This window comes from Hoplias malabaricus, chromosome X1 (genome assembly GCF_029633855.1).
Source record: "Hoplias malabaricus isolate fHopMal1 chromosome X1, fHopMal1.hap1, whole genome shotgun sequence".
In the NCBI taxonomy this organism is placed as follows: domain Eukaryota; kingdom Metazoa; phylum Chordata; class Actinopteri; order Characiformes; family Erythrinidae; genus Hoplias; species Hoplias malabaricus.
This window is the reverse complement of record NC_089818.1, coordinates 6,986,830-7,014,347: the sequence shown is the minus strand read 5'-3', so window position 1 is coordinate 7,014,347 and position 27,518 is coordinate 6,986,830. Positions and strand designations below refer to the sequence as shown.

Genomic DNA, 27,518 nt, shown 5'->3' with positions numbered 1-27,518 from the left:
ACTATTTCTACTAATCTCCAGCTCCCGCTGCAGTGTGTACAGACCTTTGTGGATCTACACAAATAGCAACACACAAAAACTGCAGCGAGTTGTACGTCCGTATTTATCTGTGTCTCCTAGGAAACGCGAGTTGTGTGTTTGGTTGGGGAGTTTGGGGTTATGTAGTGTGTTATCCCCAGTCGTGTACTGTGTGTGAAATATTTCCAGTCTCCATAAAAATTGACAAAAACAGTCATGAAGTGTGTAATACCCAGTCTGTTTATAATCTGCCCCAACCTTAAATTTGAGCTGCATCTAGCGGCGCGTATGCGCGTCTGTATCTGCTTCATGGGCTGCGTTCCAGAAAGTGCCACCTGTATTACATGTAGGGAATAGTGAATAGGGGACCATTTCCAACACACCTATAGTATCGGTGTCAGTGCAACACTAGACCAAATTAAATGTAGCTTTGCCATGCTTCATTGTAAGTAGGTGGCTGTAGCGTGGGGCTGTTTTAGACTTCATTCAAGACTTTTATGTTCACAAGGCTAAATACACGTGGAGTGGAGGGTTGCCTTTATTGTAAATACAGCCTTTTACAAGTGTAATGTATATGCACCATGTGCCTGTATATGAATGTAGTATCTACCAAAGTATTTCAACACGATCAATTCTCAAAATATCTTAACTGGAGTGATAGTTAAACTGCTGATTTCACTTCCACCATTTCACATGACCAGACTGCACAAAGAAAGCTGATGTAATCTCTTCAGCAATCCGATATTTCCTCTTTGAAACTCCTTCAGTGAGAACAGGGTTAGAAAGGGCTGTACAGACATGTCACAGCCACTGAGGCTTGGTTACAAACAAAATTAGCTTAAAGTAAGTGGCATGCCGACAGTTTCTAATAGGGCTGGGCGATATGGACCAAAATAAATAAATAAATAAATAAAATCATATCCCGATGTATTGTAGCTGAATGGAGATATACGATACGATGTAATATACGTTGGGAAAAATAATGTTAAAAAATCTGTTTTATGAAGATTTTATAAACAGAACATAAACGGTTTTATGTGCTCTCTCAACATAATTCAAATGTCCATGTTTAAATACGTTTACAAAGGGTTTCATTGGGTGTCTTAACCCTAACCCTAACTTTTCCCCATGATTGTACACTTTTGAAAATTTGAAGATGTCAAAAAAAAAAAAACATTTTTAATTATCAAAATTACGACTGAAGCACATGTCAAATGACATTATCTTACACACCTATATCCCCCTTTGTTTATATCCCGATATATTTTAATATACTGATATACTGTCCAGCCCTAGTTTCTAAAGAACCAACATCAAAGCTGAACTTTGCATCTCCTCAGTTTCTGGGTGTAGAGGAATGCAATCAGTAGACAGAACGTCTGGTTCAGCAACGACTTAGCATTGTCAGGGAAATTGACTTGGTGTGGAGGGAAAAGAGATCAATAGCCTTGTCAGAAACACGCTGACACCACCTACTACAAACTTTACCAATGAATTCAGGTACACTTCACAAGTAACAAACCAACACACATTTGCAACATTTTCTTTCATACAACGACAGGCTACTGTTTTTAGATTTAACACCATCTACAGTTCTGGTTCGTAATGAAACATCTGTGACCTGCTTTGATCAATACCCCACAAGCCCCACACCGCATTTACCCCACCCCCTGTGTAAACAGCCCTCTCCAGACCGGCCAGTTTCAGTGCCTGTGCCTTTAAATGATAATGAGCTGCTTGCTGTTCCCACTGACCTGAGCGCACAACAATGAGGGGTGAGGAGCAGAAACTCTGGCTTTCATTTTCTCCATTTTACTGACTGTTTTGGTGCGTCTAAACTTGTCTTTCACTCTCAAATAAACGTGGGTCCAGAGCTGTGATGGGAGAACAGCTTGTTTTACCCCATGTTTTCTGACAGAGCCAAAAGAAAACTGACTGGGTGGTCTTGTTTCACAGTATGTGGGTTGGTGGGCTCCACCAGGGAGACTGAACCAGGGAGATTTTCATGAAATATGACATTTAAATTCACACCGGGTTAATACCATGTTAATTACATTCCATAGCTTATTTTTTCAACCTCACAAACATTTATAGTGAACATGCACACAAACAGGCATGACGTATACTTCAGCATCCTTTTTTCATTAATGACTGTATCCAGGGATGTGAAAACCATCGTATAATTGTGAATGCTCACAGAACGTATCACAGTGCATCCAAGGATAAAGACACTGTAGAGCTTCTTTTATTCAGCTACAGGAAAACCTCCTATAGAATCCATTTTACTATGACACAGATGGACATACAGAACAAAGTTCTGATTTAAAGCAGGTGATACAGATGTTTCTTTGAGAGCTGGGAACCAGGAAGAACATAGACTATCAACCACCCTATAAAAGTGTCTAAAAGTGATTCAAGCTTAATTTGCAACATATGCTCAGTACTTACGGAGTGTCCAGCTTCTTAAACTCAGGAATGTCTTCAGCCTTCTTCCGGAAAAAGGCCCAGTAAATGATGAGACCCACAATGAGGGAGAAGAGAAAGATGTCCAGGTTACTGAAGAGAGACTCTCCCTCATCCTGTAGCTCAGGCCCTGCAGAGGCATCTGACTGTGGGTCTGCCATGTTTGTGAAGAGCTCTGAAATAAAGAGTTTTGCTATTTCACTTTTTTTTTTCTTTCAAGATTAAATGGGTAATCTGGATTAAATCATTACTTCACTGTAGACGTGTCAGTTAGTGTGAAAATGCTGCTTCACTAGACAGTGTGGTCATAGTTTCTAACTGAAAAAATGTAGTTCCTCTATCCACCACATACTGAATAGACGTCACAAAGATTCTGCTGAAGTCTGATGCATGATCCACGAGTCTTGCCTACAGTCCTAGATCAAGCTTAGTCATGTTCTGCAAGCAGACCTGAACATTATATGTGTACCCTATGAAAACCTGTAATGGCTTTTCAGAAAGCTGTGTGCTGTTAAGGATATATTTGGAAAATTATAATTACATCCATAATAACAGCACAGATTACAGTGGTGTGCTTTGTTCATGGCACCCAGGACCCCAGCATCAATTCATAGTTCCAAAATTACAGTTTAAAATCAAGAAATATCTAAATAGACCACAAAATCCACCTTCCCATAAATGTACTTTAGAGCTGAACGCTAATTGCCATGTTTCTTATCAATACGATTCTGAGCATTGAATGTACAGGCACAGTTTCTCAGACACTGCTCTGTGGTGAATCATTCTCGATTATAAATAGCAGTTAAGTAACTCTGGAAACTGTTGAATGGAGTCATTATCCTGTGGGATATTGTGTGCTGCTCTCTAGTGTTTTTAGAAGCCCTGTAAAAACGAGAGTAACAGCCTCATACTGTGTCCCAAAGTATTCAGACTGTGCTCTTACTAAGTACACTTAGCTCTACTAAAGACGAGGGCAACAAAAGCTGTTTTTGTGTTCTTGTATTTCCTCAATTTAACACAATGCCAACTGTAGGCCAGGGAGGTATAACAAGTACAACCTCTCCCGCATTGCAACAGAATTCTGTGTGGTCACGAAGCTCCATCAAATTTATTTGATTTGTGATCCGTAGCTAATTGTCCGTCATCTGTATCTGACCTCACAAATGTTCTCCTGGTTGAAGGTCATCAAATCCTCACATCAGTGTTCCAATAGCTAACGTAAATCATACTCAGAATAGTGTAGGGTTGTATGTCTCTGGTCAAAAACATGCTTTGTTGACATATATTTCTGAGTGGAATTACACCTCCTCAGAGAACAAACATAATATTCACCTGTGAGTTTAACATACTGGAAATTACACAACTTAATATGGTCCTTTTTATATTTTTAACTTAAATATAATTATGTTCCCAAGGGGTATTGTTGAATCTATGTAGATGTGCAGCTGTAATGCAACAAAGGACATTCTGACCCACACAATGCACAAAACAACCTGGACAGTTCACATCACACTGCAGCAATGAAATCCAGCCAACAAATCAACATTCCTACTCAACAAATGTATGAAGAATGTGCAAAGCCAGCATCTGCAGGGGTCTGACAGCCATTCAGCCTCAAGATACGACCACAGCGTTACATGAGAACTATCCTGACAACACACTACACTCATGATCCTATCTTTTGGAATCACTTATCATTGATATTTTTTTTTCAATTTTAACACAGAGTAAAAGACTAAATAAAGACACACATAAAAGCATTTCAATAGATTTTATCAAACAGTCAAAATCATAAATTAAATTCAGTAATATATTAATAAACAATGTGCCACAGCTTTTTTTAGTCATTAAAGAATGAGTACTTTCATTTGTTTGTCTTAAATATTTTATGCAATCAAATCAAATTTATTGCCATGTCACACTTACACAGGCGTAATGTGTGTGACAAACTTGGTATAAGTGGTCTCTACTTAGGTTCTGCAGTGCTGTTAGTGAGCTCATAGGGAAAATGTAGATGTGCAAATATATGCAAGGCACACATATCAGCATACACACCCTCATACACATTATTTCACTATAAATATGTTTTATTGAAAATAGTGACTAGCTTCTCCAAACTCCTAAACAAAGCAGATCCGTCAGCCAACAACATTTAGCTGTTGCCCTCAGGGTATGCAGAAAATGGCAAGTTTGCTTGCCTGGATTTCTTGGTTGGCCCAATGAAAGTATCAAAATGTAGGTACAAAACAACTATCAACTGTGGTTTTAAGATAATGGGCCATGTTAAAGACACATTTTTTTAACATTTCACAATCATACAAAACCCAAATCAGCTCTCAAAAGCCCAAAATATAACATAAATACTGAAGTGAGCTTTATTCGCGAGCTTCATGCTCGAACTCTCCGTTCCACCTTAAATAGCCATTCAGTTACATTAATGTTTAAGGTGGAACGGAAAATTCGAAAAAGAAGCAGGCGAAGTTCAGCTGATTGAAGAAAAAGATGGTAAACACAGGATGTCTTGAGGAAATAACAACAAACAGCGCCTGGTTTTAATGTAGAAAGCTATGTTACACGCCGCTCTTGTAAAGTATGTCGTTGGTACTCTTTAAACATATAAAATAAAACCATTGAAACATCATAGATTACTCACCTTCTCACTTCTTTCACTGACAAGTGTGCTACACGGTGAAGCCTGACGTCACAGCCTACACATACGACACCGGATCAGTCCATTCTGCATGAAAGGGGGGGAACGTTTTCAATCCGCAAAATACTGCGTGATTATTTTACTTAAGGTATATATAAGTAGAAAATATGTATTTGAAGTCGCATTAAAATATCAGTTTCGCAATGTTTGTTAAACCTCTATTGTTTTGACTCTATCATTGTATATTTGAAATGTAAACTTCTCGCTCCCTTCTCACAGTGGACGAATCCGTGGTTTTGTAATGCACGTATCTCTTGATTGGTTTAGCACTGTAAGCATGTGAAACTTAAACTCAAAGTTCAGCGGGGAAGAGGTCAGGGTTATGCAATCATTTCTACAGAACAGTATGTCTTCACGGCCCTGAAACTCGCCTCCATTCCCTCACGCTAGGTGATTAGTAATAGTAATGAAGATTACAGCAACATGAACCCCTCAATTATCATCCCACTTATCAACAGTACACCAGGTGTCAACAAAAGTAACAATATACTCACAGATACACCCAGCTGTATAAATTCACTGAAACCTGCATAGTACACCTATGGAGCTAGAAACGGAATGCGTGGGAATGACTTAAGTTATGAGAACCAGAGTGTAAATATTTCAGTCAAATTATTTATTAAGTAATCTTCATATTCTGAAGGGATGTCTCCAGCATGGCTCATAGCCACAGAAACACTCAACAAACATTTATTTGCTTATTATTTTTGTAGATTATTTATTTGCCTTTTTCAACCACTTTCTGACAGATAGATAGATAGATAGATAGATAGATAAAGGGCAACAAAATGCAATAACTGTAATTATTTCTATAATAACTAAAGAAAGAAAGAAGCAGGCAGACTGAAAGAGAGACAGACAGTAAGATAAAGAAAGAAAGAAAACACCATTACTGTTCTGTAAGCTGTGTAACGTTATCCTCCTCCAGGACAGCAGAGGGCAGTACTGTTTTGTAAACAGCGGAGACTGACAGCATAGGGTTTATGTGAAGAAGTGAGGGGCGCGTCTGACTCTTGTTACGTTTCTCTAGAATAAAAAAATGTCGATATTTACTCCAACAAACCAGATCCGCCTCACTAACGTGGCCGTGGTGCGGATGAAGAAAGGCGGGAAGCGCTTTGAAATCGCCTGCTACAAGAACAAAGTGATGAGCTGGAGATCCGGAGCGTGAGTATCTCAATGTAGAGAACTTTCCATTCCACCTTAAATCACGGCCCAGGCGCCGGAATGTAGCTGCGGCAAACTTTAAGGTGGGAAGGGAAAATTAGCTTCCTGTTCCACCTTAAACAACTCAGTGTCTATAGCACTTTAACGTCCAAAGGTATTTTTCGGTTCCACCTTAAATACAGCAGCGAGCGAGTGCGATAACGTTATCTCAAATTTTAGAAACAACTCAGGAAAAATGTTGAACTTTAGAACCGTGAAACGAAAGGAAGGTTATTTAGAGAATATTTATATATTTAACTTTAAACTTGTTTACGATTTTAAGGTAACCTTTTAAATCACAATTAAAAATCAACTTTCCTTGTATTAAAGGTGCAATAAGCCTTTTTTTTCAATTTTCAAAATGACTGTTAATTATAAAGAACGCACATATGTACAAATCTTTTGCTTATAGACTCCAAAGGACTTTATTTTAAAACACTGCAATTTCTTATTGAACAAAATAAAATGACAAATCACATTTACAGTGGAATTTATTACACTGTATAAGTGAGGTACCTATATATCTCATTTATTTGCCTTAATTGCCATGCCCCCCTGCAGTAGATATGCACCACCACACACCACACACACTTTGGGAACTACTGATTTAAGTAGTCTCATCAGCACTTGTGCACTCTGTGTCTGAGATAAATGATCTAAAAAACCACACTCCAGACTTGGGTATGTGTCTTTGTTGTTGTGATTCACCTGTGTGACCACTGGAGGTCGCATTAACCAATGCGTTAGTGTGGGGGTAATGGTCTAAATCATGGGTCACCAATCCTATACACAAAGGGCCGGTGTGGCTGCAGGTTTTCATTACACTTAAGCAGGAGCACACCTGATTCTACTTGTCTGAGCAACTACTCTCCTTCTCTAAACATTTCTACATGGTGTGCTCCTGTTTGGGTGGAATAACAAAAACCTGTAGCCACACTGGCCTTTTGTAAGTAAGATTAGTGACCCCTGGTCTAAATGTTGGTGTTGGAGATCCCAGGTGATGCCCAGCTGATGTTGGGGGTCCTAATGTCCGCATATGGCTTCATTGAAGTGTTGTGGTTTTCTGTTTTAGAGAGAAAGATCTGGATGAAGTGCTTCAGACGCACTCTGTGTTCACAAACGTGTCGAAGGGCCAAGTGGCAAAGAAGGACGATCTGTCAAAAGCCTTTGGAACAGATGACTTGACAGAAATATGCAAACAGGTGAGTGTACTTTTAGACAGAGTCTTTATCTTTATGAAGATACTTTATGTTTCATAGTCTCTAAGGTCTTATCCAATTACACTCTCTTTCTGGACATACACCTACAGTAAGGTGGCCCCTATGCTTGAGGCACCCTGCCCTGCACATCTGTTGTTTTCCCTTCTCCCAGCACAACCTAATGCCTCTAATCAAGTAATGAGCAGGTTCTTTCAGGGTTGCAGTGCGTGTATTAACACCAGGAAACCACTAAAATGTGCAGGGCGGGTTGCCTTCAGGACCAGTGTTAAGAAACAACATCTTCCTAGAAGTGCAGAAACTGTCGCAGCAGCAAAGAGATGACATACTGCCTACCCACATCCTTAATTTCAAATATGTCACCTATTCCACCCAAACATTACTCAAACATTAGAATTATCATATTTTTTGATTGTTCAGTTTCTCATACTGTGCTTATTACCTTTTTCTTTTCAAGATTTTAGCAAAAGGAGAGCTTCAAGTGTCCGATAAGGAGAGACAGACTCAGCTGGAGCAGATGTTCCGGGACATTGCCACAATAGTGGCAGAGAAATGTGTAAATCCAGAAACCAAGCGTCCGTATACAGTCAGCCTTATTGAAAAAGCCATGAAGGACATTCACTACTCAGTCAAAGCCAATAAGAGCACAAAGCAGCAGGTCAGTTGAACCTCACTGTCTAATAGCTGTATGGTTTTGTAGACTGGGTGGATCAGATGTATACAAAATCATTCAGAGTGGATTTGTGTGAACTGGACCACCTAAAGCACTCGTCATGTAGCTGTCTGCAATGGATGTCATTTATAGAGTTTATGCGTTTTAAATTGAGCCGTTATAAACACAGCTGGTAACTTTTTCTGTGTCACGTTCTCTTTTGGGTCCCGCTGTAATTGACTCGACTCTACGCGGCTCGGCTCGCTTAAAGCTTGCCGCTTTTCCACTGGTAGGTCTCCCCCCGCAAAATGGACCCAGAAACGTTGCAAAACCCCATTTCTAACAGGAATCACTGGCTTTTCAAAAAACACAACGGCAGCAGAAAAGTTAGGCGCTGTTTACTCGTCATGTATTCGTGTGTTGTGTTTGTTTTTTGGACTGAACACGGCTCCGCCCCCCGGAACTTACTTGTTGCACGTTTGACTCTCACTGGAAAATTTCAGGAGCTTATAAACCTCTTCAAAACACCTCAAGGTAAAGTTACGGGCTGCTGTAGGGAGTCCGATAAAAATAAATGTGAAAAATGTTGTAGGGAGTTTGTGCTGGATTTGAATGAGCTCTGCATATTGTGGTGATTGACAAGGCTCTGGCCAATCAGCGCTCTGCAGGGTTTACACCTCACCATTTAGTACCTAATCTGCACCGTTGGAGCCCCGGGGGACCTGGGACTGGAAACTTACCCGGTTCCAGGGACCAGATTTGGACAGTGGAAATGCAAAAGAGCCGTGCCGAGTCGAATAGAGACGTGTAGGTTCGATGCAGTGGAAAAGCACCATTTCTGTGTTACTGTTTATTCAGATCATAAAGTGAATCTTTATTTGCTCGGCAGAATGATTTATTTATTGGGAAAGAGCTGTTATTATCACCACAAATAAACCACTTCTCAGCTCTGTTTCTGCTGTTAATTGTCTGCTGTGTCAGAAAATGAAGGAAAACTGATCTCCAGGGACAGCGCTGGTGAATGATGATATATAGACCTGTCACTACAGCCTTAACAGCAGTTTTGTTTGTCGTTATATTGCCCTCAAAATAATTGCGATGAACATTTGACATTTTAAGGCAGTTTTATGGCGCTTAAATAAAGATAAAATGATGATTCAGTTACACCCTTTTAAAGAGTAGTGAAGTTTAGTAAATCTTATTAAGAATTTTCAGAATTTGGAATCAGCTAAAATACTACACTATAAACAAATATTTCTGTAAACACAACAGGCAACTAAATCATTTTGAGGAACTTTCTATATATTGGGCTATATATTTCTATTTCTATATAGTGGTGTAGCAGGTAGTGTCGCAGTCACAAAGCTTCAGGGACCTGGTGTGGTGTGTTCTCTCTCTGTTTGCGTGAGTTTCCTCCGGGTGACTGTCTGTAAGGATTGTGGTGTGTTCTCCCTGTGTCTGCGTGGGTTTCCTCCGGGTGACTGTCTGTAAGGAGTGTGGTGTGTTCTCCCTGTGTCTGCGTAGGTTTCCTCCGGGTGACTGTCTGTGAGGAGTGTGGTGTGTTCTCTCTGTGTCTGTGTGGGTTTCCTCCCACAGTCCAAAAACACACGTTGGTAGGTGGATTGGAGACTCAAAAGTGTCTGTAGGTGTGTGTGTGTGTTTGTGTTGCCCTGGTGCCCCCTCCAGGGTGTATTCCTGCCTTGCGCCGAGTGATTCCAGGTAGGCTCTGGACTCACCGCGACCCTGAAGTGGATAAGGGTTACAGATAATGAATGAATGAATGTCTATATATTGTAAGAGAAATCAATAATGTAGTCATAGTAACAGGCCTACTTATCTCCTATGCTTAAATGACCAGAAAGCTGGATGAAAATACTGTCCTAGAATCTTAGATATAATAACAACCTTTTTTCTTTTTTATTAATGGTTAGTAACCTGTCATTCATCCCCTCCAGGCACTTGAGGTGATCAGACAGTTAAAGGAGTCCATTCAGATTCAGAGAGCTCACATGAGGCTTCGTTTCATCCTGCCGGCCAAGGAGGGAAAGAGGCTGAAGGAGAAGCTCAAACCACTTCTAAAGGTGGTGGAGAGTGAAGACTTCGATGACCAGCTGGAGATGGTCAGTGGCTTGAGGCTAAATGGTTTTCATGAGTATGATTCCAAACACCTACACTTCAGGGCCATCATTGGTAGTGAATTAATGTGCTTTGCCTGATCTGACATTCTATATTCTCCAGTTCAGTGCTCAGTGCCAAGAATCAACCTCATACCTTTAAGGATGACTTGGAATGGTCTTCATGATCCAAAAATAATTGTACAGCAGGAGTACCTGACGTCACTATCCTCCTTGTGGAAGCCATCCATTGCTCACAGAAATGTTTCAATAGAGCAGAGTCTTCCTAAAGGGTTTTTGTAGCAAACGTGAAAACTACCTGTTAATACCTTTTTTTTTGTTTTATATAAGAAACATTTTTCTCCTGGCTCAGCACTGCAGGAACAGCACTATGTAAATGTTGGGAGAGGGTGGGAAGCCACACCCTCTTCCTTAGTTTCAGGATAGTGCTATAAACTGAATGACATTAGGTCCCTAGGGTTCCTTTAATGAAGAATCTACCATCTGCTTCCTGTTGTTTGTAGCTTGTGCCACAGGAACGTCACATGACTTTATCCCAAATAGAGACTTTTAACAGTGAAAAGAGACCTTTCTCAAATTAATTACAGCATACACTCAAAACACCTCCAGATTAACCCAGAGATCATGTTTCTGTTTAAATAATGCTTTTTAAAATCTTGTTAGTGTCGGGGCACTTCTGCTGAAAGCTGTTCTATTGGAACCTGTTGTTGTGCTGTTAAATATAGGCACAACACAATTTAGCCATTTTATTTACTTTATTTGCTGTTAAACCTAGAAAATATTTTTGCCTTACAACACCCTGCGAATATCTGTTATGATATATAATAGCTGCTTTACAAACCTTTGTGATTATAGCTAATTTATAACTATTTGTAATAACTGTCTATGTGGAGTTTTTGGAGGCTGTTATGATATTTTCTTCTGTGTATTTCTCTTAGGTGTGTTTGATAGATCCGGGCTGTTTCCGGGAAATCGATGAGCTGATCCGCTGTGAAACAAAGGGCAAAGGCTCAGTGGAAGTTCTGAATCTGAAAGATGTTGAAGAAGGGGACGAGAAGCTAGAGTAATGACTGTTAATGACCTCCCCGAGTTCTACGTGTTTTCACCACACTAACTATAACATTTCTTGTGGTTTGTTAAATATGGAGATTATTTAAGTGGATGTATATATCTCAGGGCTGGATTTAATGAAGCCGTCAGCAGCATTTGTCGAAGATCGTTCATGCAATATTTATGACAGAGGCTGAGTGAAATATTTTACAGACCAGCGATTATATTATTTTAATTTACACACGCACGCACACAGCTTCCACAAATGTCTGAGGCTTCACTAAATCCTCCTGAAAAATGTAAGCAGAGATGGCTGAGTGTAATCAAACTCAAACCACAATGAAGGGGTTTATTTTCTGTGAAAATTTAAGAAATTTACATGTTTTGCTGCAGAAAGGGAGTGGAAATAAAATATTAAAATAAATATAAGCACACATTTAATGTACGGCTGAACAAATGACATATATGAGCGTATATATCCAGCTTGCCTTCCTCTGACGTGTACTCTAATGTCTGCCTTTAATAGTGCGGCTTGTGCCACTGAGGAAACATCCAATGTCAGGATGCTAACAGAAGCTGCAAATAAAAACAGAAATGTGATATTCCTTGTCTGTCTTCTGTGTAGAAAGTCTGGATTGGGACTCGCGGCTTAAACTATGCTTTAAAGGGGAGAAATGTACTATTTTTCCATCAGAACACTGTATCTCTGTAATAAATTAGAGTGTTGACGTGGCCACGGTGAGCCACAGTGAAATGTACATGCTGTAACATCTCTGTAATGTCTAGTTTCATATAACAACATTTAAAGGGGAACTCGACCAACTTTTCAAAAGTCCCATTAACTAAGAGTCCCTCAGACTGTTTTGATGCAAAATGGTTTCACTGTTTCTGACTAAATCTTATTTATATAAAGTGGTGGTGACAAGATCAAGATAGGTCTCTTATATAAACAAAGGTGGTCATGTTTGTGCATGATCCAATGCATTAGCTAAGGGAGACTGATAGAATGTAAATACTTAAATAAACATGCTTTGTGTGGGTCTCTAAATAGATTTGGAGTTAAACAAACATACTTCTAAACTTATCTACTGTTATAAAACAATGTCTGTCTTCTTGTGGAGTGTATTTCCAACCATTGCATGTTCTGTGAAGTGAGATTTTAGAGGCAGGCATCTGGTTCTAATCAACACTGCCTGTGAACAGTTCTGTATTTCTCCAGAAAGCAGCATTTCGCATCAAAACATTCTGAAGGGTTTAGTTTAAGTCTTACCCACTGACACTGAAACGGATTTGTAAAATTGGTGGACGTTTCCTTTAAAGCAATTTCAGCCCCAACTCAGGACACAACAATGTTCAGCACTTTTTCAGATGGGTGTTGTAGTCTGTCTGTAGGGGCTTTGATTGAATGCAGCACTGTGTATCGCGAAGAGTGGGTCGTTTGTCCCTGGTTCGGGTGATTGCACGGGTCCTCTTTGTTCCTGTTGTGGTGCTTTGAAGCAAAAGACACACAAAGCTCCTCCCCCGAGAAACAGCAAGACTGTTCCTGTCCATCCTGAGTATAAAGCTGCCCCCCAGTCCCTGGTCAGGTGGATATCAGCGTCCAGGTGGCTGTACGTGGTGTGTGTAGTCCAGGCTATGACCACCAGCAGCAGAAGCCCTGATATCATGAAGACCAGCCCAGCCGCCGCCTTGATTTGCACACGCTGAGGGAACTTCAGGAATCCTACAAAGTAGACCACCATAGGGAAGACCCCTGTCCCAATAGAAGCGAGGAGGAGGGCTTTCCAAGAGCGAAAGCTGCCAGCCAGAGACAACAAAGACATGTAGAAGTTGCAGTGGAGGCTTCCTTTACTGAGCTCCTGCCAGTTCAGCCAAACTCCGTCCCAGTACATGGCGAGAGTGTCGGTGCTGTTGTCCATTACGCCGGTCACATTCCACATAGGCAGGAACCTGGTGAAAAGAGCACACAGCCAACCCGTGCAAGCCAGCCCGAATGCAGCCAGTTCGAACCTCCTGTCCATGCTCGGAGTGAAAAAATATTTGAACAAAATGTGGGGGGGAACCGGCCTCTCTGGATTCCAGCAGTGGGTGTGGAGTCTGCACTGTTTCCCAGTCACTGGGGTTTCTCCTGTTTTTCTTTATTCCATGGTTTCAAAACACTGCCCATTCACTTTCTATCTGCTTTTTTTCCACCCCAAGGCAAAAACAATGAGGTCAGTGTGCTTCCTCCTTTGTCTGAGGAGCTCTGTACAAGACACAGTGATGCATTTGAAATGCAGAGACACGGCCATGCATGAAACATGTAACCAAATTTTATTCAAACAGGAAACACTTTTAAAACACCCAGCACTGTCAGAGTAAAGGCGACACACTCCAGTGATGTTACAAGCCTGTAAACATCACTCTAGATCTAAACAGAGGAAAATAATCTTTAGAATTACAAACAGACTTTTCATTTTACTGTAATGTATATTTTACATTCATACGCTTCTTTTGGTTTTATGTATTTTATAAATAAATCCTGAATGACAGTCAATAACAGCAGAAATTATTCAAAAACTAACACACCGCCATAGCTTTTCTGCCCACCAGTGACTGCACATGTCAAGAGAACCGATTCAGAAAACCATTCACATTGAGTCATATTTGTAAAACGTAAAAAAAAGAAAAAAAAAAAGGTGCAGGTCAAAGGACAGTTCGGTCAAAAAGTCAGATTTCCACATTGCAGCCCCTTTCCCCAAATGCAGAGACATATTTGGAATCTTGTTTTCTTTATTAAAGGAAAATCCACTGATTTTTCAATATTTATGCTGATAGAAACTTAATGTCTGAAGACTTTAATAGCACTTGAAGTTCCCTCATCACACAGATGTTGACTGTTAACTGAGACAATGGCCTGCAGCAGATTTATTCAAACATGTTGGCCTCTACCGCGACCCTGAAATGGAGAAGCGGAGAAGAAAATGATGATGATGATGTTGGCCTCTGTCGTACAGTCTACAGTGTAGGGTGAGCAGATCTGAGATGGTGAAAAAGAGGACATGTCTCTGGACATGTATGCTTATTTTTAGGTCCTTTACACCTTAATTTTCTACACAAAACATGGCTGCTCGAGATGAGGGTGGGTACATGAGCTTTGTCTGACGTAAACAAGGACTACTGACGTGCAGACTGACCAATTAAATGTTTACAAAGAAGGTTCTCGACCAATAACGGTAGCTCTACAGTCAGCCCGTCCAATCAGAAGATTTTAGGCTACTTCACCACGCCCCCTTCTCACTCAAGCGAACCAATCGGAGTAGGGGAGGGCGGGACTAGTTTGTGAACGAAACTTCTCGAAGTTCTGTGTAAGTTCTAGAAAAACAAAATGCCGGACCTTTGTGAAATTCCGCCCAGACATTTTTTTAAGTCTAAAAAAGAGGACGACTGTTAGGATCACGGGGGTGCGGACTGACGGATGCGGACGCACGAGCTAATAACACAGACTTTATTTAACAGGAAATTAACAAATCAAACATTAACGAACTAGAGGGCAAACACTAAGCGGGGAAAGAACAAGACTGAGAACGAGAATCGGGAACAAACAGTACGAAGAGCCATACCATAAAAAGAACAAATGAACGACACCAGGAAATGAGGGAAGGGGACTTAAATACAACAACAAACGAGAAACACCTGAAATGGATAACGAGGGTAAAGACAAGGAGGCGGAACAAAGGCGGGGCATGAACGACAACAAAACAAAGCCATGTGCTGAGATAGAGAAAACAGACATGACGGGACGAGGGCGTGACAACGTCTGGTCACCCTACTACAGTGGCCTACAGTGTATTTTTAAGAATCCACTCATAGCTGAGAGGAGCCTGTAGGGAGATGCAAAGCAAAATAATCCTTACATTACCCAATCCATGACCACCATCAGCACTGAACAAAATTCTGTTGATTAATTTGGAGTTGAGTATCTCAGCACTGTGCTATTTCACATCAAACTACTCTAAATGGTAGCATTAGCTGGATTCATGTGTCCGGGAAGGAAGATGTACTAGTCTTTGTCCTCCCAGCTTGGTAGTGTCAGATGATATGTACAGACTTCAGATTTGGAAAGGACAAAAACGTATCTGTCAGAGTTCTAGCCATTCATCAGTCCATCGCCTTCATCAACTTCACACATAGTTCTTAAAAGCATAACTGCTCTGAGTCCCTGACCTTGCTGAGGTGTATCTTTGTGAGTGCTTCACCCTCTGTGGTGGGCAGCTTGTGCAGAGGACTGCCCCCCCGACAAACAGGAAGCCCGCAGTCACCCAGCCTAAATAGATGGCAGCCCCCATCTCCCTCTTCAGTGCCTCGTGCACTATGGGGTTGTGGAAGTCTCTGATGATGGAGTCGGCTGTCCAGGAGACTGGAATCAAGGTTGTCAGGGCAGAGAGCATGAAGGTGATGCCAGAGGCCACTACGATCCGTGCTTTGGCCCTTGGGTTACTGAGGCAGTTGGTGCAGTCGGCCCCCAGCAGGAAAATGAGGAAGGCAAGGCAGGCCAGAGCCATTGTGGTGACCACTAGGCCACGGGAGGCCTGCAGTGATGGATCTAGGTCCAGGAGAGCGTCGTAGAGTTTACACTGCATCTGCCCGGTACGCTCGTACACACAGGTCATCCACAGACCCTCCCAGAACACCTGCGCCACCACGATGTTGGTGCCAATGAATGCAGTGACCTTCCACATGGGCAGTGCACAAATTATGATTGTACCTGCCATGCCTATCATGGACAAAGTGATGCCCATGACCTGAAGAGCCATTGAGGAGCCTGGAGAGACAAAAAAGGGAGAGGGATGAGGAACTAGAAAGTCTGTTTTATTCAAGAGTCAATTTCATTTCAGCCCCTGGAAAAGAGGTGTAGGGTGAAGTGCCATGTTCTTCAAACTGCAATTTTTTCTTAGTTGCACACACCAAATGGAGAGTTCTATATTAATATACCAGTGTATTCTCTTAGTTTAATGTAATGTTTAATGTAGTGTATTATGGCCCTTTACTTCAGAACAAACAAAAAACATCACTAGTAGTAGCAATGTCTCTGTAGTTAGCTGTAAATTTCCAGTTCCACCTTAAATTGTGAAGTAATTGCATTCTGGACTTGAAACTACTGCACCATTTAAGGTGGAACTGGAAGGTATGAACAAAAAGCAGCTGAATAAGAATCTGAATCACAGAAGAGTGAAAAAGGGGTGATGATATATGATTGTGGAATCCTTCTGAAGGCAAATGAGGCCCTACATTTATCTGAAATGAAGTAAAGTGGTGAAATATCAGGCCTTTGAATGGTCAGCTTAGTTCATAGGGGAGATTTTCACCTCTACACGTTTTAATTTAGCTCCAAAGCACAAGGGGACACTTGAAAACAAAGGGTAGGTGTAAAATAAGAAATGGGCTTGGGCTTTGTATGTAGATACCCCTTAAGTTTGAGCAGTCGCACATATGAGCTTAGGGTCACTCCAATAGTGCCATTTATTGCTCTAGAAATGAGATTTAGAAACTGTTGTGATCCAGGTCTAGTTATCTTCTGTCTGCATGTGTCATGTTTCCTTCACTAGATGGCAGTGGTGAATAAAGAATTTAAATCTGGGCCTCAATACATATGTATTCACACTTCTTCACAATTTAGTGCACACTTACTGTCTGCTTGCTGAATTTAAAATAAAAATCAGTTGATGTATCTTTTGTTGTTATTTATGTGTTCAACTATATCAATGTAAATTAAAATACATAAAACATCAAGTAAATTAATTCAACAAACCCCAAAAAATTAATAAAAATGTGCACAACAAATACACGGTAAGGTATAATTTTACACGCTTATTGTAAACAGTATGCAACTACATCATCAAGCCCCTCCCCCTGATAAACATCCAGATGTGGTTTGAAAGTGAAGAGAATTTTGGCAAATCAATGTACAGAAAAGGTTTGAGTAATGATTTACTTCTGTTGATTGTGCAGCCGCAAAAAAAAGCAAATTTGGACACCATTCTCAACTTATCAACTTTGTTTGGGGAAAGTGGAGGACTGTATTAATTTAAATGTGTTTTATGGTAGTCCAGGGGGTCCAGGGGGTCCTGTGTTCAACACTCGCCTCGCGTCAGTGCGGAGTTTTGTATTTTCCCCCATGCTGGATGTCCCAGGCACTGGGGTTTGTGGTGAATATGGATTTTTGAGAAACCACATGTACACACACAGTAAGTGTTGTTTTCTTCTTTTACACATTACACTACATTAAATTTTTCTTTTTTCACATTACACATCCTACTGGGAGTTTGGAAACTAATTTGCAGACAAGGAGAAAGTGTCTGAAGTATTTTAAATCATCTTATCTTTATAAACAAAGTCAAGAACACAGGTTCTTTCAGAGTTGAAGGATACAGCTCTCTCTCTCTCTCTCTCTCTCACACACACACACACACACAATGTAGAAGACCGGTTTGTAATTTGTAATTCAGTGTTCCTTAGCAAACTGTTTTTTGTTGTGTCCTGTACTAAATTTAGGAAACCTACACCCGGACTTATATCTGACCAGGAAACAAACTCTGGACACAGGCTATGAAATTAAAGTCAGTCTTAAATAAACAGAATGTCATCAAACAAATGCAACACTAATCCTGTTAAAGTACAGGAAAAATTGTATAATTGTGTGCAGAATTAGTGCACAGTTTAATTCAAGAGCTATTTCAACAGTGTATTTTTATTACAGAGGATACTTCAAACCAAAAATAACTGGGGAAAACTGTCACAGTAGATTATACAACATATCCATTTCATTCTCCCCCAAGACTGAAATATGTAAAACAAACAAACAAACAAACAAAAAAACACTTTTGCAACTCAGATTATGTGCCTAACTTCCAATATTGCAACACAGACCATATATATATATATAAACAAACTGTGTTTGTATATTAAAGTTAATAATCCCACTCCAGTCTTTGATTAAAATTCAAACATCTCTCAGTTCAGAGTTACAGATATTCCAAAAATATCCCCTAAAGTGTTAAAAGTCTCTAAGATAAGTCTAAACCTTCATGTTCCTTCATGGAATCACACCTCAGCTGCTCACTTGCGGCTTAAGATCACACTCTTAACTTCATCCCATTTGAAAATATATATTTTTTTATTTTATAAAATTATTTGCTTTACTGTAATCTGTAAAGTACACATTTTCAAATGGCATTAATGGAGTAATTCAGCGACTTATGTCCAAAACTTCCACCAAGGTAGCAAAACCAAAAGCCCTCAACAAAGTCCCTTTTCCTTCCGCTTCCGTTCTTGTTGCTTCACAATGACGTCAAAGCCTAGCGTCCGACGCTAGAGGGCGCCAGAGCTTACCACCAGCCGTGACACTTAACTTGCATCTTCCTTGTCGCTGCTGTAGCTCTCTCCCACGCACGTTTTGTCAGCTTCCACGTTCCACTGGAACCACTTTTCCATTTCTGATGTAGCAAAAGACACGAACATACGGCTGCCGGCGTTTATTAACAATACTGAAGTATAGCTCACAAAATCCCCTCACGTTTTGTTTTTAACCATGCCATATGGACATCGCCTCCACAACTTAGGCTGTGGGGACTGGGTCCTTAGGTGTGCGGCAGCCTGGCCGTCTGTGTTGGTATCTTCCAAATGTTAGTATAACACTTACATTTTAAAGGAATTTGAGGGAACAAGAGCATGTATATTGGGCTATTTATCAGGAAATTTTAACACAATATAAAGCTTTTTTCAAATTCCCAAATACAAAAATACAAAAAGATTACTTTTTTTAGAGCTACAATATCATAATACATTTTAAAATAATAATTAAGCTGCTTTTTTGTTATTAAATCATTGTAAAATGTCTGCATAAAGAGACAAAATTATTGTGAAGAATATAAATCCAAATAAAGACTATACAGAAACATTTGCACTGTCTTCAAAACGTTTGCGCAGCAGTATTTCTAATGTCCGTTCATATGTATGTCCTGGATGAAGGGGCGTAGGACAGTGGCGCTGGGGCTTTCTGACTGGGCAGTGAGTCGTTCCTGGATTTGGTCACTGGGTGATATAGTGATGGTGCTCTGTCATCTTCTGGACAAGTGCTGCAGAGAAGCCCCCCTCCGATTATCAGAAGAAGACTGGCACCCCAGCCGATATAGAGAGAAGCGCCCAGCTCATACTTCTGCGCATCCAGCAGCGTGGGGTTGTAGAAGTTCTGGATGATGACGGAAGCCGTCCAGGACACGGGGATCAGGCACAGGATGCCTGAGATTATCAGGACTGCTCCAGCACCGATGGCTATTCTCTTTTTTCTGTTTTCCTCTGGGATGAAGTTGGTGCGCTTTCCAGAAATAAAGGCCAAAATGAGCCCGATAATTCCCACCACCAGGGAGACCACCACGAGTGCCCGAGCGGCCTGGAGGTCCGAGGTGAGGGCCAGCATGGAGAAATAGGGCTCACACTGTAACTGTCCGGTGCTCTGATATATACAGCTCATCCAGATGCCCTCCCAATAAATCTGAGCAGTGACGATGTTGCTGCCGATGAAGGCTGAGACCCTCCACATGGGCAGTCCACAGATGAGGACGACCCCCACAAAACCGATCAAGGACAAGATGCAGCCCAAAAACTGCAAACCAAAAGATGCCATTGCTTGACAAGCGGTGTTCAAATATTGACAATACTCTGCTCCCTTTGACCGCTGCAAAAGCCACCTGAAGCTGAGCAACAGGCTTTTTGTCACGGCTTACAGGAAGGGGGAGTGTCCTGTTGTATGTAATTCTTGGTCTTACCAGTCTTACAGAATTCTTTGCATCTGGGACAAAGATTGTGGGGGCAGTGCTTGTGCTCCATTTATGAGAATGTGTTTGAAACCTAAGAGTTATCTCAAAAACAGTCGCACCTCTTTGAAAAGGGTAAATGCATCCTGTATGTTCAGTATTGGTTTCGGTTAGCTGTAGTTTTGTCAATCCATGGCCACCTGAAATGAACAGGCCACTGGGGCTGAGCCCTAGGAAAACAAGCATTAAAATATAGAGACATCCAAATTGTTTTACTCGCAGAGAGTGAAGCGCTAGAAGCAAGTTATATTTTACTTCTGTGAACCAAAATCATAAAAATTTCAACTGCATCATATAAATTAATTTTATCCACTCTGCCATTTGCACTTTGACAAAGGGAAGAAGGGACTATGGAAAAACTCAGCTGCACTGGAAAACTCCAATGTCAGCTAAATAATCTGGTCATGACTCAGCATTTTACGTGGAAGCATAAGGTTAATATGACACCTGGTTTTTATTTTGGGTCCAGAGTCTACCTGGAATCATTGGGCGCAAGGCGGGAATACACCCTGGAGGGGGCGCCAGTCCTTCACAGGGCAACACACACACACACATTCACTCACACACTCACTACCAACGTGTGTTTTTGGACTGTGGGAGGAAACTGGAGCACCCGGAGGAAACCCACGCAGACACAGGGAGAACAGGGAGGTCCCTGGAGATATGTGACTGCGACACTACCTGATGCACCACCGTGCCGCCCTCTGTCTGTAACTATGATGATGATGATGATTATTATTATTTGTTCCTCCCTCTGTAATGTTAACAGTATTTTAAAAAGTAGTGCTGTATAACGTCATGTATCAGCTGGTTCATGTGTGTCTCGGCCACAGAGGCCCCGCCTACAAATTGACAGAGAGTCTGATGCATTCATTGACTTAATTTGGGCTCACTGTCAGGATTCTGCCAGGTGAATTCTGATTGGTGGTCTGTTTTACACCACAAGCCAAAACAGCAGACTTGTGATTGGTCACTTTTCATGTCAGTCATTTTTTTAAAGTCGTGCAGTAGCATGGTTCTTAGCTACATTGCGTGGAGAAAAGTACCAGACTCTTCCTAGAGCAGGGGTGTCCAAGTTTTTTCAAAGGGGGCCAAACAGGATCATATCAAAATTCGTAAGGGCCAGTCTCTCTTTCCAAATATATAATTCCTAAAGTATTTATAACGTTGTATTCAAAATATTAAGAACATATATTTACAAAACAGTTTGTATTTATTAACTACTGCAACTCAGTTTCATTTTAGAGCATTAACTGCTGCAGGATATCAAAGGATATGCTGCAGATACTTTAATCTCTCTTGAAATCGCCAGTTCTCAACATTGACAACTTTCAACACTGACTTTTATTTTCTGCAGCCCTCACTAAATGTTCTGTGAATTAATTCGCTGGTCTAGAGAAATGTTCGTTAACACCGTGGTGCTATATCCTATACATTTGCGCACTGCTGCCACCATCAGGTGAAAGGAAAAACAAAGTGCCAGTGGTCCACTAATAATGTACAGTAAAACGTTGACTTACACGTGAATCAACTTACGAATTTTCCAAGATATGAGCTGTCCCTCTGTCATCTTTTGTTTTATGATGCAAGCTGAGTTCTAAATTTAATTTGGTATACGTGCAAATAGAGTTACGAGCTCAGTCACAGAACGAATTAAACTTGTAAGTCAAGGTATATGAAGGAAGATTACTATCAAAAATAAACATACATGCTAATATACTTTTGTATATAAATATTTAATAAGTACACAAACGTGTGTTGTGTGTGTTTCGTACGAATTCGACTTCATAAATGTACGTATGGAGTGAGATAACTTGGAGTGAGTCTTTTAGGAATCGGTTACCAGGTTTTGAGTCTGTGACGTATTTCCTGTTAAAACCGAGAAGCGAGAGCGAGCTCAAATTTTTGAAGCGAGGAAAAAACGGGAGCGCGCACTGAAAACAGTAAAACGAGAGCGCGGAGCTACATCGCTGTCGCTGTTTTCGCTCGGTTTTCTTGATTCTGTGCTCGATTTAGTTTGTTTTTTGCGCTCTCGCATAAAAGAGTGATCTCACTCCATACAAACGATTATAAAGACTTACACATACGACTTCAGTTATTACGCGTATGACTTCTAGATTACAAACATGAACTGGAAAGTGAGAAAACACTGTCAAAAATACATCACTGGACTCACAGGCATGACGCATAGAGCAGAAGGCCAATCGATTCGATATAGTGCGCATGCGTCGTATGCTGCGTCTTGTTTTGAACGGGTGGCGGAGGCAGGGTCCGTGTACATTTGATAAGTTTGGTTCTGGGAGGGAATGGAGAATGGGAGAAACGCAAAATCCAGCTTGTTTATTCATTTTCAGTTTGAACACACGAAGAATACGAGAATACAGTCTATGTTTTGTATACGGTTCATTATTTTGACTGGGAAGTGTGGGCGGGCTTAAAGCACACTTTACACCTCATTGGTCAGTCTGAGCGTTCACCTGTTCTTTAGCAGCTCTCTGCAGTTAAAATAAAAGTCCCAAACTCTTAGACCATGTGGACACAGCCTTCTGCTCTGTGTCTTGTCTGTGAGTCCAGTGATGTATTATTCAGTGTTTTCTCACTTTCCAATTCATGTTCATAGTTTAGAAGTCGTACCAGTAATAATTCATGTCGTATGTGTAAGTCTTTATCAATTTTTTCAATAGTCTTTTAAGTCGTATTTGTACAAAACACACACAAAACAGACTTTTGTGTAGAAATTAAATATTTATGTATGAAAGTATATGAGCATGCACACGTTTATTGTTGACAGTAATCTTACTCCATAAAGGTGTTACTGAATTCTTAAAAGTGATGTCACAGGCCAATTAAAATCTTACAGGGGGACACATTTAGCCCAGGGGCGGGACTTTGGACACCCCTGCCCTGGAGAGTCTGACAATGTGTGTGTAGGTGAGAATATATAAGGTAATTCAATTATATACAACGTATTCTGCAAAAGGGGCCCAATGTAGTTATCCTGGGAAATTTTCAGATTATATGTCATTTTACATGAAATAATAATACAATAAAACAGATTTTTTTTGAAAATCACACATCATGTGGCCCTTTAACTGAAAATCCTAATGTAGTTCATTTTTACATTTTGGGTCGTATACATTTTGAATGCATCATATTTAGGCATATAACAATATACCTTTTCTTTAACTGGTCTTTCAATTAGTTCACTGCATCAGTTAAAACTGTTCTTTAGACTTATTTACATTTTTTTCTTAATTTTGATTAATTTCTGTTGATTAATGAATAGCAAGTGATTGTCTCGGTTCTTCAGAACTTATCAGGAAAACGTAACGTTTTGAGAAACACTGCTATATCTATGTCCACAACTGAGCCAACAAATTTGTTTGGAATCTAAAAATACATTTTTGTTTTATTAATTTTTTTTTTTGAATTGTCTAAATGTGTTTTGATTCTGTAAAGAACAGTTTGAATTTTCTGAAAAATGTATTATAATTAATGAGCATTTGGCAGGTAGAATACACTACATCTATATAATAGAACATATGTTGGCTGTGATCTACTGTAATAACGAATACAACTAACCACAATGTCTCTAAAGTAGCTGGTGGTTATTACACTTGGTGTTCACTGAGGAAGATTTAGAAAGCAAAACTATGTTCATACAACATGCAAATATTTAATCCACGCATTCCCCATTAGCTTTAACCTAGACACTGTGTTAGCTACTGCCCTGGATTAAATATCAGGTACTCTCCCCAACCTGTGATTAAACGGACTTAATCCTGTGAAATCCATGTCTGTCAAATCCGATCTTCTATATTCATTCATTATCTGTAACCCTTATCCAGTTCAGGGTCGCGGTGGGTCCAGAGCCTACTTGGAGTCATTGGGCGCAAGGCGGGAATACATCCTGGAGGGGGTGCCAGTCCTTCACAGGGCAACACACACACTCACACATTCACACACTCACACCTACGGACACTTTTGAGTCACCAATCCACCTACCAACGTGTGTTTTTGGACTGTGGGAGGAAACTGGTGCACCCAGAGGAAACCCACACTGACACAGGGGTCCAGAGAACCCACAACTTTCAGGTCCCTGGAGCTGTGTGACTGTGACACTACAGACTGCGCCACCATGGCACCCTACCTCCTTTAAGGAAAGTAAGACGTGACTCCATTTTAGGCTGTGAAGCCCTGCTTCTGTTTTTAAAAGCTACTAAGTGGAGGGATGTTGTGTCAACTGAGCTAAAATATATTTGTGGACAAATGTCCAACCGGTTTGGCAGGATTCTCCAGACACTTGTCAAGAGTTTCACTGAAACCAACTCAGTTGAAAATACAAGCCATACACAAACTTAAAAACCCTCCAGTACTGGGGAGAATTACAGAGCATCTGTCCTTCATTTAATTTACAGGAATTTATTGATTTTTCAACATAAACAGAAAGTTCAGATGGGAATATTCATTCTGATTCACAGGCTAAAGCCAATGCCCTGTCTTGAATCATTGAACACAAGGCACTGACCCACCCTAAAAAGAGGATTGCAAGTCCATCACAGGACATTCCACACTCACCCAGGCACTCGCACACTGCCCCACGCACTCAATCAGTCCCTCAAAAACTTACAGTTTCAACGGGTTCATGCACTCACACAGTCAATCACTCATTCATATTCAACTACACCTTCAAATCTGAATGCTTCAAATATTTAAGATTCAGTGATGTCGAGGTCTGTGCTCTGGGGCGTTCAGTCCATTATTCTGAGAATACCAGGTGCTTTTTCATTTGATTTTAGAGTTTGTGTATGTTTTTTGTTTACAAAATTGGCTTATGTTTACCAAATATAGTCGAGTTGGTTATTTGCAACTTTGAAAAGCTTTGTGATTTGTAAAGTTTTGGAGAATGAACACATCACAAAAGATGGATTTTATTTCATTTTACAAAAAGGCGGAGCTTAAATTGAGTTTGAAAAATTAGAAAATCAAGCAATATTTCATTCATTCATTCATTCATTATCTGTAACCCTTATCCAGTTCAGGGTCGCGGTGTGTCCAGAGCCTACCTGGAATCACTGGGCGCAAGGCAGGAATACACCCTGGAGGGGGCGCCAGTCCTTCACAGGGCAACACACACATTCACTCACACCTACGGACACTGTTTTTGAGTTGCCAATCCACCTACCAACGTGTGTTTTTGGACTGTGGGAGGAAACTGGAGCACCCGGAGGAAACCCACGCAGACCCAGGGAGAACACACCACACTCCTCACAGACAGTCACCCGGAGGAAACCCACGCAGACACAGGGAGAACACACCACACTCCTCACAGACAGTCACCCGGAGCGGGAATCGAACCCAAAACCTCCAGGTCCCGGAGCTGTGTGCCACATTTCAGTAATTCATTTGAGAATTACGTATTCATTTTAGATTAATGCTGCTATTTAAATAATATTGTTTAGAAGTTGTTTAAATTTTATTATGTGAAAGAATTCTCACATGCCACATACTTTGCCAAAGAAGGCACTGGAGGCTCACTGAGTTTGTCTTACAAGTCCATCCAGTTTCACAGCATACTTAAGTGAATGGGAAATGAACAGAGGGGATTTTTGGTGTGTTTTGTGAGGTGTTGTACCAGTTTAACAGCTTTTATTGCTATGGTACTGAATATGATCTGTGATAAGGTTACTCCGCATGAAATACATCACACAACACATGGAACACATGAAGTCAGTTTAAACAAGTTTATTATAATGTGCAAAAATGCACCCAACTCAAAACAAAATTCACGAGATGAAATTATAAAAACAAAGAGTCAACCAGTGTACTCCTAGATTTTAAACATACATTTTTACATCTATTGTGAATTTAACAATTACATGTAATAACTGGCATATTTACTATATTGCACATGTATTTATAACTGTTGATATAACACAGTATATATTTTAAGAGATTTTACAGAAAATATTAACACTTTCTATCCAAATTGTATTTTTGTTTTTGCATAATTTGAAAGAAGCTTGTTATTTTTTCATTAGAGGTTTTTCCTCGTCCTGTGAAGTGATCATTCTGGAGATACAGGGTTTATCCTTCACCTCCTTCTTATCCCTGTAAAGCTGTAAATGCTCAGTGCATAGTTTACATACATTATATTTCCCAGTAAAGCATTTAAACATATCAAGTCCATCTTTGCCACTTTTTTCTTTCCGTATTTCAGGAGAAGCTGAGAAGTCAGCTTTCTGAATCACAGCAGAGTCTTTCCTTGCCATTCCCGTGCTCGCTCTCAGACGTAGGCTCGGCTGGTGGCTACAGATTGAGCCTGTGAGTATTTGTAAACAGGCTTGTGGTCATCTTCCTGTGGTGGGCAGGAGCTGCAGAGAAGGGCCCCTCCGAGGATCAGGAGGGCAGCGGCCCCCCAGCCGATGTACAGCGAAGCTCCTATCTCCCTCTTCTGGGCACTGGTCAGCACAGGATTATAGAAGTCCTGGATGATGGTGTTAGCTGACCAGCAGACAGGAATGAGGCACAGGACCCCAGCAACGATGAAGGTGACTCCGCTGGCGATGGCTATTTTGATTTTGCGGCTTTCATCCTCCACAAAATTGGTGCATTTTCCTCCACAGGTGCTCAGAAGGATGCCGAAGACACTCACCACAATGGAGATGACCACTAGAGCCCTGGCGGCCTGCAGATCCCGGGGTAGGGCCAGCAAGGAGTCGTAGATCTTACACTGCATTTGACCAGTGCTCTGGATCACGCAGGTCATCCACAGTCCTTCCCAGATGATCTGAGCCGTCACAATGTTGGCCCCAATGAATGCCGTGACCTTCCACATGGGCAGGGCACAGATAAGAATGGTGGCCAGAAAGCCAAAGACCGCAAGGGTCACACCTAGTATCTGCCGACACAAGGACACCATTTTGCTTCTTGTCTTGTTCTTCTCTTTGAAAAAGGTTGTGCTCGTCTCTGGCTTGTCTGCTGCAAGATTGATGTCAGAGATGTCCTTCACTTCGAGTTATAAGGCTGCTCTGAAAGGGTGGAGTCAAGGCTCCAGCGACTGGCCCTGAAACCTCTCCGGTGTTTTAGTTTCAGGCCTGACCAGATTCCTCTGAACCAGTTTCGGCCAAACACATAGCAATTGAATTTACTTTAAGAGCTAAGGACGAAACAATAAATAATTCCAAGAGTCGGTAGAAAGTATCTTCTCGC

The 27,518-nt window shown here is 40.9% G+C and overlaps 5 protein-coding genes across 5 annotated transcripts in view; 1 reads left to right on the top strand and 4 right to left on the bottom strand.

The window, feature by feature from the left end:
• LOC136675567 (NADPH--cytochrome P450 reductase-like) overlaps positions 1-5,182 on the bottom strand; it is a 28,190-nt gene extending 23,008 nt beyond the window's left edge. Inside the window, exons 1-2 of the mRNA XM_066652186.1 lie at positions 5,135-5,182; positions 2,467-2,656 (exon numbers count right to left, since the gene is read on the bottom strand). Coding sequence (XP_066508283.1) covers positions 2,467-2,642 — 176 coding nt within the window. The 5' untranslated portion in view covers positions 2,643-2,656; positions 5,135-5,182. The remainder of the gene's footprint in view (positions 1-2,466; positions 2,657-5,134) is intronic.
• Positions 5,183-6,131: 949 nt separating this feature from the next.
• Positions 6,132-12,389, top strand: LOC136675669 (ribosome maturation protein SBDS). The gene is made up of 5 exons (XM_066652361.1): positions 6,132-6,358; positions 7,470-7,599; positions 8,072-8,272; positions 10,222-10,386; positions 11,340-12,389. Exons 1-5 carry the CDS (start codon positions 6,231-6,233, stop codon positions 11,466-11,468), a joined length of 753 nt encoding a protein of 250 aa, XP_066508458.1. The 5' UTR covers positions 6,132-6,230; the 3' UTR covers positions 11,469-12,389.
• LOC136675670 (claudin-3-like) lies at positions 12,390-13,472 on the bottom strand. Its single transcript, XM_066652362.1, has one exon. It carries the CDS (start codon positions 13,470-13,472, stop codon positions 12,816-12,818), a length of 657 nt encoding a protein of 218 aa, XP_066508459.1. The 3' UTR covers positions 12,390-12,815.
• A 2,142-nt stretch (positions 13,473-15,614) lies between these two features.
• Positions 15,615-16,247, bottom strand: LOC136675618 (claudin-4-like). The gene has a single exon (XM_066652261.1). It carries the CDS (start codon positions 16,245-16,247, stop codon positions 15,615-15,617), a length of 633 nt encoding a protein of 210 aa, XP_066508358.1.
• Positions 16,248-18,055: 1,808 nt separating this feature from the next.
• LOC136676067 (uncharacterized) lies at positions 18,056-27,308 on the bottom strand. The gene is made up of 2 exons (XM_066652919.1): positions 26,599-27,308; positions 18,056-20,167 (listed from the first exon to the last, which is right to left on the bottom strand). The coding sequence occupies exons 1-2, from the start codon at positions 27,226-27,228 to the stop codon at positions 19,439-19,441; spliced, it is 1,359 nt and encodes a 452-aa protein (XP_066509016.1). The 5' UTR covers positions 27,229-27,308; the 3' UTR covers positions 18,056-19,438.
• Between the last annotated feature and the right edge of the window lie 210 nt (positions 27,309-27,518).